At 45.6% G+C, this 13,312-nt stretch overlaps 1 protein-coding gene across 1 annotated transcript; it reads right to left on the bottom strand.

Moving 5' to 3' along the window:
* Nucleotides 1-1,367: 1,367 nt before the first annotated feature.
* LOC147976242 (Late embryogenesis abundant (LEA) hydroxyproline-rich glycoprotein family) lies at nucleotides 1,368-2,670 on the bottom strand. The gene is made up of 2 exons (XM_087518641.1): nucleotides 1,848-2,670; nucleotides 1,368-1,740 (listed from the first exon to the last, which is right to left on the bottom strand). Exons 1-2 carry the CDS (start codon nucleotides 2,472-2,474, stop codon nucleotides 1,654-1,656), a joined length of 714 nt encoding a protein of 237 aa, XP_087374767.1. The 5' UTR covers nucleotides 2,475-2,670; the 3' UTR covers nucleotides 1,368-1,653.
* Nucleotides 2,671-13,312: the final 10,642 nt, after the last annotated feature.

Genomic DNA, 13,312 nt, shown 5'->3' with positions numbered 1-13,312 from the left:
CATCAATGACCTCCTCGGCAGCTCGAGTAGTATAGAGCTTAAAAAGCAGAAGAAATACCGCGCCAATTGCACTAACGCATCTAGCCGGCCGCAGTAAGACGAACGCAGATGATCCAGGAGATGGAGCCGACGATGATTAAGAAAGACAGACACACACGTCAGTGTCCGTCCAGAGCCAGGGCGACGTCACGTACGTAGCGGCGCGCGTAGGAAACGGCGAGGCTACGGCGGTGGCTCGCGAGTCCTTGTTGGGTCAAGAATGATGGTCGCTATACACCAAAATAAAAGGCAAAACTTCAAGGCAACTCAACGCAAGAAGGAACTCGAAACAAAAGGCTGCTGGTCCGGAGATCGGATTCCAGGATCACGACGGGCTGCCGCGTTGTATATTTCGTTGTGTTGTACCAACCACGAAAGCTCTCACTGCCCGCAGTCGGCGGATTGTGATGCAGCGACTTGGGTGGTCTGGTCAAGCGAAGTGAAGCTTCGATCTAGTGGCTTAATCGTTACTCGTACCTCGCTCGATAGGACTAGTGATCTGTAGGATATCCGTGATAAGTCTGATGAACAACTTGTAACAGGCACACAGTGCTATTATAGTACTCCTACATCTTTTGATGAAACTTGAAGACGTGACAACAAAATTTAATACACGAACGAATGTAGGACAATCCTTTTCCCCAACCACCAATAGAGGAAAAAAGAAGCAATTCGATGGCACGACAAGCTTGTGCATCAACACACTGATGACTGGAAGTCTCGCACAGATTCAAAAAAAACATGTCATGCCATGTGCAAACTGAGATTCTCTGTCAGAAAAACCCATCTTCATCCCCTAGTTTAACAAGGTTTAATATCCGGTCGGCTGTAGATCCCACCATTTTCTAATTTTTTAATACTGAAAAACACGTATATTCCTATCGTCTGTCGACAAGCGTCGCACGGAGTGGAACGTCAAATTTCAACTTGGAGCAAACTTTTTCCACGCAATGCCAAGCTGCCCATCCCACGCTCCAAGGAAGTAACCGCCGTACAGCTGCCTTTGACGGTCTGGCCCCCACCACGACGAAACGGCACCGTGGAAGCAGGAAACCAGCCGTACGAGCTCGTCGGCTCCTGCTCGCGTTTCCATGGCGCACCCGGCACCTCCACCACTACCGGCTGAAGCAGAGCACGGGCGTGGCGGTGTGCGTCGGACAGCGCAGTTCCCCACCGACTCCCACCCCACGGCCCACCCAAACACGCGAAGGGAAACCATTCCACGGACGCGGACAAGGAGGAGCGAGCGGAAAGGGGCCGGTCAGATTCCACTCGCCCCTCGCCTTTAGCGCCGCACCACTTCCCTTTGCTCCTAAGCAACGGCCATGGAAGAAGAACCATGGCGACTGATTTATATACTCACTGCTAATGGCATCCAGCAATAATTCACAAGAATCAGCGGTAACCTCCTCCTCCTAAGGTGAGGTGAGGTGAGGTGAGAAAATTTACCCGGCCCCCACGCGCAGTAAAGGAATCAAAACCCGAGATTAGAGACTAGAATCGACGTACAGATTCCCATCCACATATATCTATCTCCACTAGATTAATACCAGTAGCTTCCGCTTCTGCGGTGTCGCGGCGGCGGCGGCGAGGTTGGCCTGGTTCGCTTGCTGCCTACACGCTTAGCCCGTCGACGCCGCATTGCTTGTATGTCACCGACTGCCTCTTGGGGCTGATGTCGATCGCGCAGTCCACCGACACCTGCAGGTTTTGTTCACGACGGAGTCCCTTTCGATCAGCCCGGCGCTTGCGGAGGAAGGGAAGCGAACAAAAAAGGTTGGTTCCGGGGGTGGTAGGTAGATTTTTACCTGGACTTTGGGGGAGGAGAAGCCGAGCACGAGGATCTTGGCGGCGACGTCGCCGGTGATGCGGAACTCGACGCGGTCGTTGAGCGCGGCGTCGCGGATGAGGTCCTGGGCGTCGGACTGGAGCACGTTGAAGCGGTCGACGATGACGCGGGTCTGGAGCAGGCGGGTGCTGTGCGCGGGCTGCTCGAACCCGGGCACGGCCGCCACCCCGAGCGGCACCCCGTGGTACATCACGTCGAACGCCGTGGCGGCGTAGCGGATGCCCACCTTGTTGGGGTTCACGGCGGTGAAGAGGAGCGTGATGTTGAGGGAGAGGTAGGCGGCGGCGGGGGCCGCGGCGACGTTCGGCGACGCGGACGCGGCCGGGGAGGGCGGGGCCACGAGGAGGTACTGGACGGCGACCTGGTTGAGGTCGAACTGCGGCTTGCGGGGCTTGACGGCGAGGACGACGACGAGCGCGACCGCGAGGGCGAGGAGGGCGAGGAAGATGACGAGCATGAAGATGCAGCAGCAGCAGCCGCGGAAGGAGGCCGAGGAGCCGTAGGAGGGCGGGGCGCCCCCGTAGTGCGGGCGGCGCTGCGGGTAGGAGGGCGGGCCGTAGTGGTCGGCGTTGGATCCGGTCGTCATGGCCGCCGTCGCCGCCGGGGGGAGCGAGGTGGGGGTGGGTGGGGAGGAATGGTTTTGGATTTTCGGAGCTAATGCGGCATCTGCGACGTGGTACTTGCGGGGGTTTGCGATTGATGTGTGGGGGAAGGTGGTGGTGGTGCGAGTGGGGTGGAAGGAAGTCCGGAAGGAAGAGGGGAAAGTCTAGGGAGGTGATTACGATTTACAGGGCTTGGCAGAAGCCCAGAAGTGGGTGTAAATAGGTGGTGGGGCCGCGTGTTTAGTGGGGGGAGCTTTGTTTGTTTGTTTGCTCTCTCGTGCTCCGGTTTTATTCGGCTCGGGATTTGCAGAAAAGAATACCGGGCTTGCGTCGCTGTCGACACCGCCGAACCTGTTTCTTTTTCTTTGGAGGGCGCCGAACCTAATTTCAGCACGCAAATGGAGCAGGATCTGTTGTACTCCGAAAAAGATGAAGCAGGGCCAAGAGAGCAAAGTATATAGATTAGAAATGTCTTTTATTAATCGGGTGTCCCGTGTTTTCTAAATCTTGGATGTACGTTTTAAATCTCTGTCCAAATCTCATACTCCCTCCGTTCCTTGATATAAGGTGTATAGATTTTTGAGAAAAAGTCCAAAATATAGGGTGCGTTGCATTTCACCACTCGTTTGAATAATTTTTGAAGGTATTTGATTACATTTCCTTATATAGGGCAAGCTCCTCTATTTTCTCATGTCAATTAGTGAGGTGTAATCTTGCCTAAAACTTGTGAAATTTTCCATCCACATGCGTTCTTTAATTTCCGTGCCAAAAACTATACACCCTATATTTAGAAACGGAGGGAGTATCAAACTTGAGCGGCACGGACGAGTGGTCAGACCCTAGCCGCCCCCACCCTCTCCATCCTTTCTCTCCTTCTCGCCGCCATTAGAGGAGGTTGTCGGGCAAAGCCCGTGTGGCAGACGGTGGCAGGGGTGTCTTCGGCTCATCGCAACAGCGGAAGGCGGGTTCACGTGCAACGTTGTGGTGGTCGTCAGCTACGCGGGGCTCAACATTGGCACTTCATCGGGGCGGCTCCCTCGGATGGTGGTATGGCGCCACTCAGTCAGTGCGGTGCTCCGCAGCCGTTGCTCGGTGGCGCTATAGTGCTCTTGCGCGACAATGGGTTGCTGATCTTGCTCTGCGTTGCGATGAAGATGTCTCGCGCTTGCTCGACGACACGAGGTCGTTCTTGCTCTCCGGCCTACTCCGGCTCGTTCTCCTCGTCGAGGAGATTGATGATGGCGCGGCGCTTCGGCGAATTGACATGCTTGAAATGAGATACTAAGGCATGGCCGGTGTGTCGCCCCTAGCATTTTGTGCCCACTGACGTTGGTGGTGGGAAACCGATGGGGGGAGTGGTGGGAGACCGCTGGGAGAGTGGTGGGAAACGTTAGCTTGTTTGGATATATAACATCAATAATACTGGTGAAAGAATCAAAACCAGGGGGGGCACACCCTGTCCACGAGGGTGGAGGGCGCGCCCCCTGTCTCGTGGGCCCCCTGAGGCTCCACCGGCCTCAACTCCAACTCTATATATTCACGTTCGGAGAGAAAAAAATCAGGGAGAAGGATTCATCGTGTTTTATGATACGGAGCCGCCGCCAAGCCCTAATCTCTCTCGGGAGGGCTGATCTGGAGTCCGTTCGGGGCTCTGGAGAGGGGAATCCGTCGCCATTGTCATCATCAGCCTTTCTCCATCACTAATTTCATGATGCTCACCGCCGTGCGCGAGTAATTTCATCGTAGGCTTGCTGGATGGTGATGGGTTGGATGAGATTTATCATGTAATCAAGTTAGTTTTGTTAGGGTTTGATCCCTAGTATCCACTATGTTCTGAGATTGATGTTGTTATGACTTTGCTATGCTTAATGCTTGTCACTAGGGCCCGAGTGCCATGATTGCAGATCTGAACCTATTATGTTTTCATGAATATATGTGAGTTCTTGATCCTATCTTGCAAGTCAATAGTCACCTACTATGTGTTATGATCCGGTAACCCCGAAGTGACGATAATCGGGACCACTCCCGGTGATGACTATAGTTTGAGGAGTTCATGTATTCACTAAGTGTTAATGCTTTGTTTTGGTACTCTATTAAAAGGATGTCTTAATATCCCTTAGTTTTCAATAGGACCCCGCTGCCACGGGAGGGTATGACAAAAGATGTTATGCAAGTTCTTTTTCATAAGCACGTATGACTATATTCGGAATATATTCCTACATTACATTGATGAACTGGAGCTAGTTATGTGTCACCCTATGTTATAACTGTTACATGAGGAACCGCATCCGGCATAATTATCCATCACGGATCCAATGCCTACGAGCTTTTCACATATTGATCTTTACTTAGTTACTTTTTCATTGCCACTGTTACAGTCACTACAAAACCAATACTGTTACTTTTGCCACCGTTACCGTTACTTCCATATTACTTTGCTATTAAATACTTTGCTGTAGATATTAAGTCTTTCAGGTGCGGTTGAATTGACAACTCGACTTTTAATACTTGAGAATATTCTTTGGCTCCCCTTGTGTCGAATCAATAAATTTGGGTTGAATACTCTACCCTCGAAAACTGTTGCGATCCCCTATACTTGTGGGTTATCAAGACTATTTTCTGGCGCCGTTGCCGGGGAGAATAGCTCTATTCTTTGAGTCATTTGGGATTTATATCTGTTGATCACTATGAGAAACTTGAAAGATAAAAGAACCAAGATTTTTCCCTCAACTACGAGGGGAGGTAAGGAACTGCCATCTAGCTCTGCACTTGATTCACCTTCTGTTTTGAGTAAACTTGCGACACCTACTCCTGCTATTCATTCTGATATGTCGCATGTTATTGATGATGCCACTTCTGTTATGCATGATGCTTATGATGAAACTACTTCTATGCTTGATAACATTGTGCCATTAGGTGAATTTCTTGATGAACAACTTGCTAGGGCTAGAGAGAATGAAATTATTGAAACTGATAATATTGATGAAAGTGATGATGAAGATTCTCCCCCTAGATATGAATTGCCTGATGTGCCTGAGGGTTATGTTATGGATGAAGAAACTGCTAGAGATCTTTTAGCTTGCAAAGATAGATATGATCTTAAGAAACTGCTAGCTAAGCTGAAAGAAAAATCTTTGAATGCTAGAATGAAATATGACCCTGCTTTTGCTACTTCACCTATCTGTATTTTTGATAAGGATTATGATTTCTCTGTTGATCCTGAGATAATTACTTTGGTTGAATCTGATCCTTTTTATGGCTATGAATCTGAAACTGTTGTGGCACATCTTACTAAATTGAATATATAGCCACCCTGTTCACTAATGAGGAAAAAATTCGTTACTACTATATCCTTAAGTTAAATCCGTTCTCATTAAAGGGTGATGCTAAAATATGGTTTAATTCTCTTGAACCTGGTTGTGTGCGTAGTCCTCAGGATATGATTTATTATTTCTCTGCTAAATACTTCCCCGCTCATAATAAACAAGTTGCCTTAAAGCAAAATATATAATTTTATGCAAATTGAAGAAGAGAGTCTCCCACAAGCTTGGGGGAGGCTTCTCCGATTACTTAATGTTTTTCCTGATCATCCTCTCAAGAAAAATAAAATACTTGATATCTTTTATAATGGACTAACCGATGCTTCCACAGACCACCTGGATAGTTGTGCTAGTTGTGTTTTTAGGGAAAGAACTGTTGATCAAGCTGAATTGCTATTGAATAATATGTTGAGTAATGATAATGATTGGACACTTCCTGAACCAACTCCTAAGCCAACTCCGAAGAAAAGGGGTATTCTGTTTCTCAATCCTGAAGATATGCAAGAGGCAAAGAAATCTATGAAAGAAAAGGGTATTAAAGCTGAAGATGTTAAGAATTTACCACCTATTGAAGAGATACATGGTCTTGATAACCCGACACAGGTAGTAAAGGTAAATTCTCTCTATAGATTTGATAAGGGTGAAATCCCATCTACTAAGTTTGCTAGCCAATGCTTGGATGAGTTTGATAATTTTATTGTTAAACAAGAAAACTTCAATGCTTATGTTGGTAGACAATTGAAACGTAATGCTTATATGATTGAACACTTGAGTGATTATATGTCTAGAGTTAAAGGTGAGTTTAAACTTATTAGTAAACATGCTTCTATGGTTACCACTCAAGTAGAATAAGTGCTTAAAGCTCAGAATGATTTGCTCAATGAATTAAATAATAAGAAAAATGATAATGTTATTAGGGTTGTGACTAGAGGGGGTAAAATGACTCAGGAACCTTTCTATCCTGAGGGCCACCCTAAGAGAATTGAGCAAGATTCTCAGAGAACTAATGTTGATGCACCTAGTTCTTCTAAGAAGAAGAAAAAGAAAAATGATAGGACTTTGCATGCTTCTAGTGAACCTGTTGTTGACACACCTGAGAATCCCAATGATATTTCTATTTCTTATGCTGAAACACAAACTGGTAATGAACATGAACCTAGTGATAATGTTAATGATGATGTTCATGTTGATGCTGAACCTAGCAATAACAATGATGTAGAGATTGAACCTACTGTTGATCTTGATAACCCACAATCAAAGAATCGACGTTATGATAAAAGATTGCTAGGAAGCATGGTAAAGAAAGAGAACCATGGGTTCAAAAACCCATGCCTTTTCCTCCTAAACCATCCAAGAAAAAGGATGATGAGGATTTTGAGCGCTTTGCTGAAATGATTAGACCTATCTTTCTGCGTATGCGTTTGACTGATATGCTTAAAATGAATCCTTATGCTAAGTACATGAAAGATATTGTTACAAATAAAAGAAAGATACCGGAAGCTGAAATTTCCACCATGTTTGCTAATTATACTTTTAAAGGTGGAATACCTAAGAAACTAGGAGATCTAGGAGTACCAACTATACCATGCTCCATTAAAAGAAACTATGTTAAAACTGCTTTATGTGATCTTGGAGCCGGTGTTAGTGTTATGCCTCTCTCTTTATAACGTAGACTTGATTTGAATAAGTTGACACCTACTGAAATATCTTTGCAAATGGCCGATAAATCAACTGATATACCTGTCGGTATTTGTGAGGATGTGCCTGTTGTGGTTGCAAACGTTACTATTTTAACGGACTTTGTTATTCTTGATATTCCCGAGGACGATAGTATGTCGATTATCCTTGGTAGACCCTTTTTAAATACTGTAGGGGCTGTTATTGATTGCAACAAAGGCAATGTCACTTTTTATGTTAACGGTAATGAGCATACGGTACACTTTCTAAGGAAACAACTGAAGGAAATATGCCCTAGAGGCAATAATAAAGTTATTATTTATTTCCTTATATCATGATAAATGTTTATTATTCATGCTAGAATTGTATTAACCGGAAACATAATACATGTGTGAATACATAGACAAACAGAGTGTCACTAGTATGCCTCTACTTGACTAGCTCGTTAATCAAAGATGGTTATGTTTCCTAACCATGAACAAGGAGTTGTTATTTGATTAACGAGATCACATCATTAGGTGAATGATCTGATTGACATGACCCATTCCATTAGCTTAGCACCCGATCGTTTAGTATGTTGCTATTGCTTTCTTCATGACTTATACATGTTCCTATGACTATGAGATTATGCAACTCCCGTTTGCCGGAGGAACACTTTGTGTGCTACCAAACGTCACAACGTAAATGGGGTGATTATAAAGGTGCTCTACAGGTGTCTCCAAAGGTACATGTTGGGTTGGCGTATTTCGAGATTAGGATTTGTCACTCCGATTGTCGGAGAGGTATCTTTGGGCCCTCTCGGTAATGCACATCACATAAGCCTTGCAAGCATTGCAATTAATGAGTTAGTTGCGAGATGATGTATTACGAAACAAGTAAAGAGACTTGCAGGTAACGAGATTGAACTAGGTATTGAGATACCGACGATCGAATCTCGGGCAAGTAACATACCGATGACAAAGGGAACAACGTATGTTGTTATGCGGTCTGACCGATAAAGATCTTCGTAGAATATGTAGGAGCCAATATGAGCATCCAGGTTCCGCTATTGGTTATTGACCGGAGACGTGTCTCGGTCATGTCTACATTGTTCTCGAACCCGTAGGGTCCGCACGCTTAAGGTTTCGATGACAGTTATATTATGAGTTTATGAGTTTTGATGTACCGAAGTTAGTTCGGAGTCCTGGATGTGATCACGGACATGACGAGGAGTCTCAAAATGGTCGAGACATAAATATTGATATATTGGACGGCTATATTCGGACACCGGAAGTGTTCCGGGTGATTTCGGAGAAAACCGGAGAGCCGGAGGGTTACCGGAACCCCCCCGGGAGAAGTAATGGGCCATATGGGCCTTAGTGGAGAGAGAGGGGCAGCCAGAGGTGGGCTGCGCGCCTCCTCCCCCCTGGTCCGAATTGGACTAGGAGAGGGGGGCGGCGCCCCCCCTTTCCCTCTCCCTCCCCACTTCTTTCCCCCTCCTACTAGGAGGAGGACTCCTCCTGGCGCGCCTATAGGGGCCGGCCGGCCTCCTCCCCTTGCTCCTTTATATACGGGGGCAAGGGGGCACCCCTAGACACACAAGTTGATCTTCGTGATCGTTCCTTAGCCGTGTGCGGTGCCCCCCTCCACCATATTCCACCTCGGTCATATTGTAGCGGTGCTTAGGCGAAGCCCTACGACGGTAGTACATCAAGATCGTCACCACGCCGTCGTGCTGACGGAACTGTTCCCCGACACTTTGCTGGATCGGAGTTCGGGGATCGTCATCGAGCTGAACGTGTGCTAGAACTCGGAGGTGCCGTAGTTTCGGTGCTTGATCGGTCGGGCCGTGGAGACGTACGACTACATCAACCAAACGCTTCCATTGTCGATCTACAAGGGTACGTAGATCACACTCTCCCCTCTCGTTGCTATGCATCACCATGATCTTGCGTGTGCGTAGGAATTTTTTTGAAATTACTACGTTTCCCAACAGTGGCATCCGAGCCTAGGTTTTATATGTTGATGTTATATGCACGAGTAGAACACAAGTGAGTTGTGGGCGATATAAGTCATACTGCTTACCAGCATGTCATACTTTGGTTCGGCGGTATTGTTGGACGAAGCGGCCCGGACTGACATTACGCGTACGCTTACGCGAGACCGGTTCTCCCGACGTGCTTTGCACATAGGTGGCTTGCGGGTGACAGTTTCTCCAACTTTAGTTGAACCGAGTGTGGCTACGCCCGGTCCTTGCGAAGGTTAAAACAGCACCAACTTGACAAACTATCGTTGTGGTTTTGATGCGCAGGTAAGATTGGTTCTTGCTTAAGCCCGTAGCAGCCACGTAAAACTTGCAACAACAAAGTAGAGGACGTCTAACTTGTTTTTGCAGGGCCTGTTGTGATGTGATATGGTCAAGACATGATGCTAAATTTTATTGTATGAGATGATCATGTTTTGTAACCAAGTTATCAGCAACTGGCAGGAGCCATATGGTTGTCGCTTTATTGTATGCAATGCAATCGCGCTGTAATGCTTTACTTTATCACTAAGCGGTAGCGATAGTCGTGGAAGCATAAGATTGGCGAGACGACAACGATGCTACGATGGAGATCAAGGTGTCGCGCCGGTGACGATGGTGATCATGACGGTGCTTCGAAGATGGAGATCACAAGCACAAGATGATGATGGCCATATCATATCACTTATATTGATTGCATGTGATGTTTACCTTTTATGCATCTTATCTTGCTTTGATTGACGGTAGCATTATAAGATGATCTCTCACTAATTATCAAGAAGTGTTCTCCCTGAGTATGCACCATTGCGAAAGTTCTTCGTGCTGAGACACCACGTGATGATCGGGTGTGATAGGCTCTACGTTCAAATACAACGGGTGCAAAACAATTGCACATGCGGAATACTCAGGTTATACTTGACGAGCCAAGCATATACAGATATGGCCTCGGAACACGGAGACCGAAAGGTCGAGCGTGAATCATATAGTAGATATGATCAACATAGTGATGTTCACCAATGAAACTACTCCATCTCACGTGATGATCGGACACGGTTTAGTTGATTTGGATCACGTAATCACTTGGAGGATTAGAGGGATGTCTATCTAAGTGGGAGTTCTTTAAGTAAATTAATTGAACCTAAATTTATCATGAAACTTAGTACCTGATAGTATCTTGCTTGTTTATGCTTGATTGTAGATAGATGGCTCGTGCTGTTGTTCCATTGAATTTTAATGCGTTCCTTGAGAAAGCAAAGTTGAAAGATGATGGTAGCAATTACACGGACTGGGTCCGTAACTTGAGGATTATCCTCATTGCTGCACAGAAGAATTATGTCCTGGAAGCATCGCTGGGTGCCAGGCCTGCTGCTGGAGCAACACCAGATGTTATGAACGTCTGGCAGAGCAAAGCTGATGACTACTCGATAGTTCAGTGTGCCATGCTTTACGGCTTAGAATCGGGACTTCAACAACGTTTTGAACGTCATGGAGCATATGAGATGTTCCAGGAGTTGAAGTTAATATTTCAAGCAAATGCCCGGATTGAAAGATATGAAGTCTCCAATAAGTTCTATAGCTGCAAGATGGAGGAGAACAGTTCTGTCAGTGAGCATATACTCAAAATGTCTGTGTATAATAATCACTTGATTCAATTGGGAGTTAATCTTCCAGATGATTGCGTCATTGACAGAATTCTCCAATCACTGCCACCAAGCTACAAGAGCTTCATGATGAACTATAATATGCAAGGGATGAATAAGACTATTCCCGAGCTCTTCGCAATGCTAAAAGCTGCGGAGGTAGAAATCAAGGAGCATCAAGTGTTGATGGTCAACAAGACCACTAGTTTCAAGAAAAAGGGCAAAGGGAAGAAGAAAGGGAACTTCAAAAAGAACGGCAAGCAAGTTGCTACTCAAGAGAAGAAACCCAAACCTGGACCTAAGCCTGAAATTGAGTGCTTCTACTGCAAGCAGACTGGTCACTGGAAGTGGAACTGCCCCAAGTATTTGGCGGATAAGAAGGATGGCAAGGTGAACAAAGGTATATGTGATATACATGTTATTGATGTGTACCTTACTAATGCTCGCAGTAGCACCTGGGTATTTGATACTGGTTCTGTTGCTAATATTTGCAACTCGAAATAGGTACTACGGATTAAGCGAAGATTGGCTAAGGACGAGGTGACGATGCGCGTGGGAAACGGTTCCAAAGTCGATGTGATCGCAGTCGGCACGCTACCTCTACATCTACCTTCGGAATTAATATTAGACCTAAATAATTGTTATTTGGTGCCAGCGTTAAGCATGAACATTATATCTGGATCTTGTTTGATGCGAGACGGTTATTCATTTAAATCTCAGAATAATGGTTGTTCTATTTATATGAGTAATATCTTTTATGGTCATGCACCCTTAAAGAGTGGTCTATTTTTATTGAATCTCGATAGTAGTGACACACATATTCATAGTGTTGAAGCCAAAAGATGCAGAGTTGATAATGATAGTGCAACTTATTTGTGGCACTGCCGTTTAGGTCATATCGGTGTAAAGCACATGAAGAAACTCCATACTGACGGACTTTTGGAACCACTTGATTATGAATCACTTGGTACTTGCGAACCGTGCCTCATGGGCAAGATGACTAAAACACCGTTCTCCGGTACTATGGAGAGAGCAACGGATTTATTGGAAATCATACATACATACAGATGTATGTGGTCCGATGAATATTGAGGCTCGTGGCGGATATCGTTATTTTCTCACCTTCACAGATGACTTAAGCAGATATGGGTATATCTACTTAATGAAACATAAGTCTGAAACGTTTGAAAAGTTCAAAGAATTTCAGAGTGAAGTTGAAAATCATCGTAACAAGAAAATAAAGTTTCTACGATCTGATCGTGGAGGAGAATATTTGAGTTACGAGTTTGGTGTACATTTGAAAAATTGTGGAATAGTTTCGCAACTCACGCCACCCGGAACACCACAGCGTAATGGTGTGTCCGAACGTCGTAATCGTACTTTACTAGATATGGTGCGATCAATGATGTCTCTTACTGATTTACCTCTATCGTTTTGGGGACACGCTCTAGAGACGGCCGCATTCACGTTAAATAGGGCACCATCAAAATCCGTTGAGACGACGCCTTATGAACTGTGGTTTGGCAAGAAACCAAAGTTGTCGTTCCTGAAAGTTTGGGGCTGTGATGCTTATGTGAAAAAGCTTCAACCTGATAAGCTTGAACCCAAATCGGAGAAATGTGTCTTCATAGGATATCCAAAGGAAACTATTGGATACACCTTCTATCACAGATCCGAAGGCAAAACTTTTGTTGCTAAGTTCGGAAACTTTCTAGAGAAGGAGTTTCTCTCGAAAGAAGTGAGTGGGAGGAAAGTAGAACTTGACGAGGTAACTGTACCTGCTCCCTTATTGGAAAGTAGTGCATCACAGAAAACTGTTTCTGTGACACCTACACCAGTTAGTGAGGAAGCTAATGATGATGATCATGAAACTTCAGAACAAGATACTACTGAACCTCGTAGATCAACCAGAGTGAGATCCGCGCCAGAGTGGTACGGTAATCCTGTTCTGTAAGTCATGCTACTAGATCATGATGAACCTACGAACTGTGAAGAAGCGATGGTGAACCCAGATTCCGCAAAATGGCTTGAAGCCATGAAATCTGAGATGGGATCCATGTATGAGAACAAAGTATGGACTTTGGTTGACTTGCCCGATGATCGGCAATCAATTGAGAATAAATGGATCTTCAAGAAGAAGACTGACGCTGACGGTAATATTACTGTCTACAAAGCTCGACTTT

This window comes from Triticum urartu, chromosome 4A (genome assembly GCF_056163025.1).
Source record: "Triticum urartu cultivar PI428250 chromosome 4A, HENAU_Tu73, whole genome shotgun sequence".
Classification (NCBI taxonomy): Eukaryota; Viridiplantae; Streptophyta; class Magnoliopsida; order Poales; family Poaceae; genus Triticum; species Triticum urartu.
The sequence above is the reverse complement of the archived record's forward strand: the minus strand, read 5'-3'. Positions and strand labels throughout refer to the sequence as shown.

Excerpts from the sequence above, each read along its gene's own strand:
- LOC147976242 (XM_087518641.1), bottom strand. The coding sequence starts at position 2,474 with ATGACGACCGGATCCAACGCCGACCACTACGGCCCGCCCTCCTACCCG. Across the intron at positions 1,741-1,847 it reads TCTCCTCCCCCAAAGTCCAG|GTGTCGGTGGACTGCGCGAT; the intron begins GTAAAAATCTAC and ends CAAAACCTGCAG.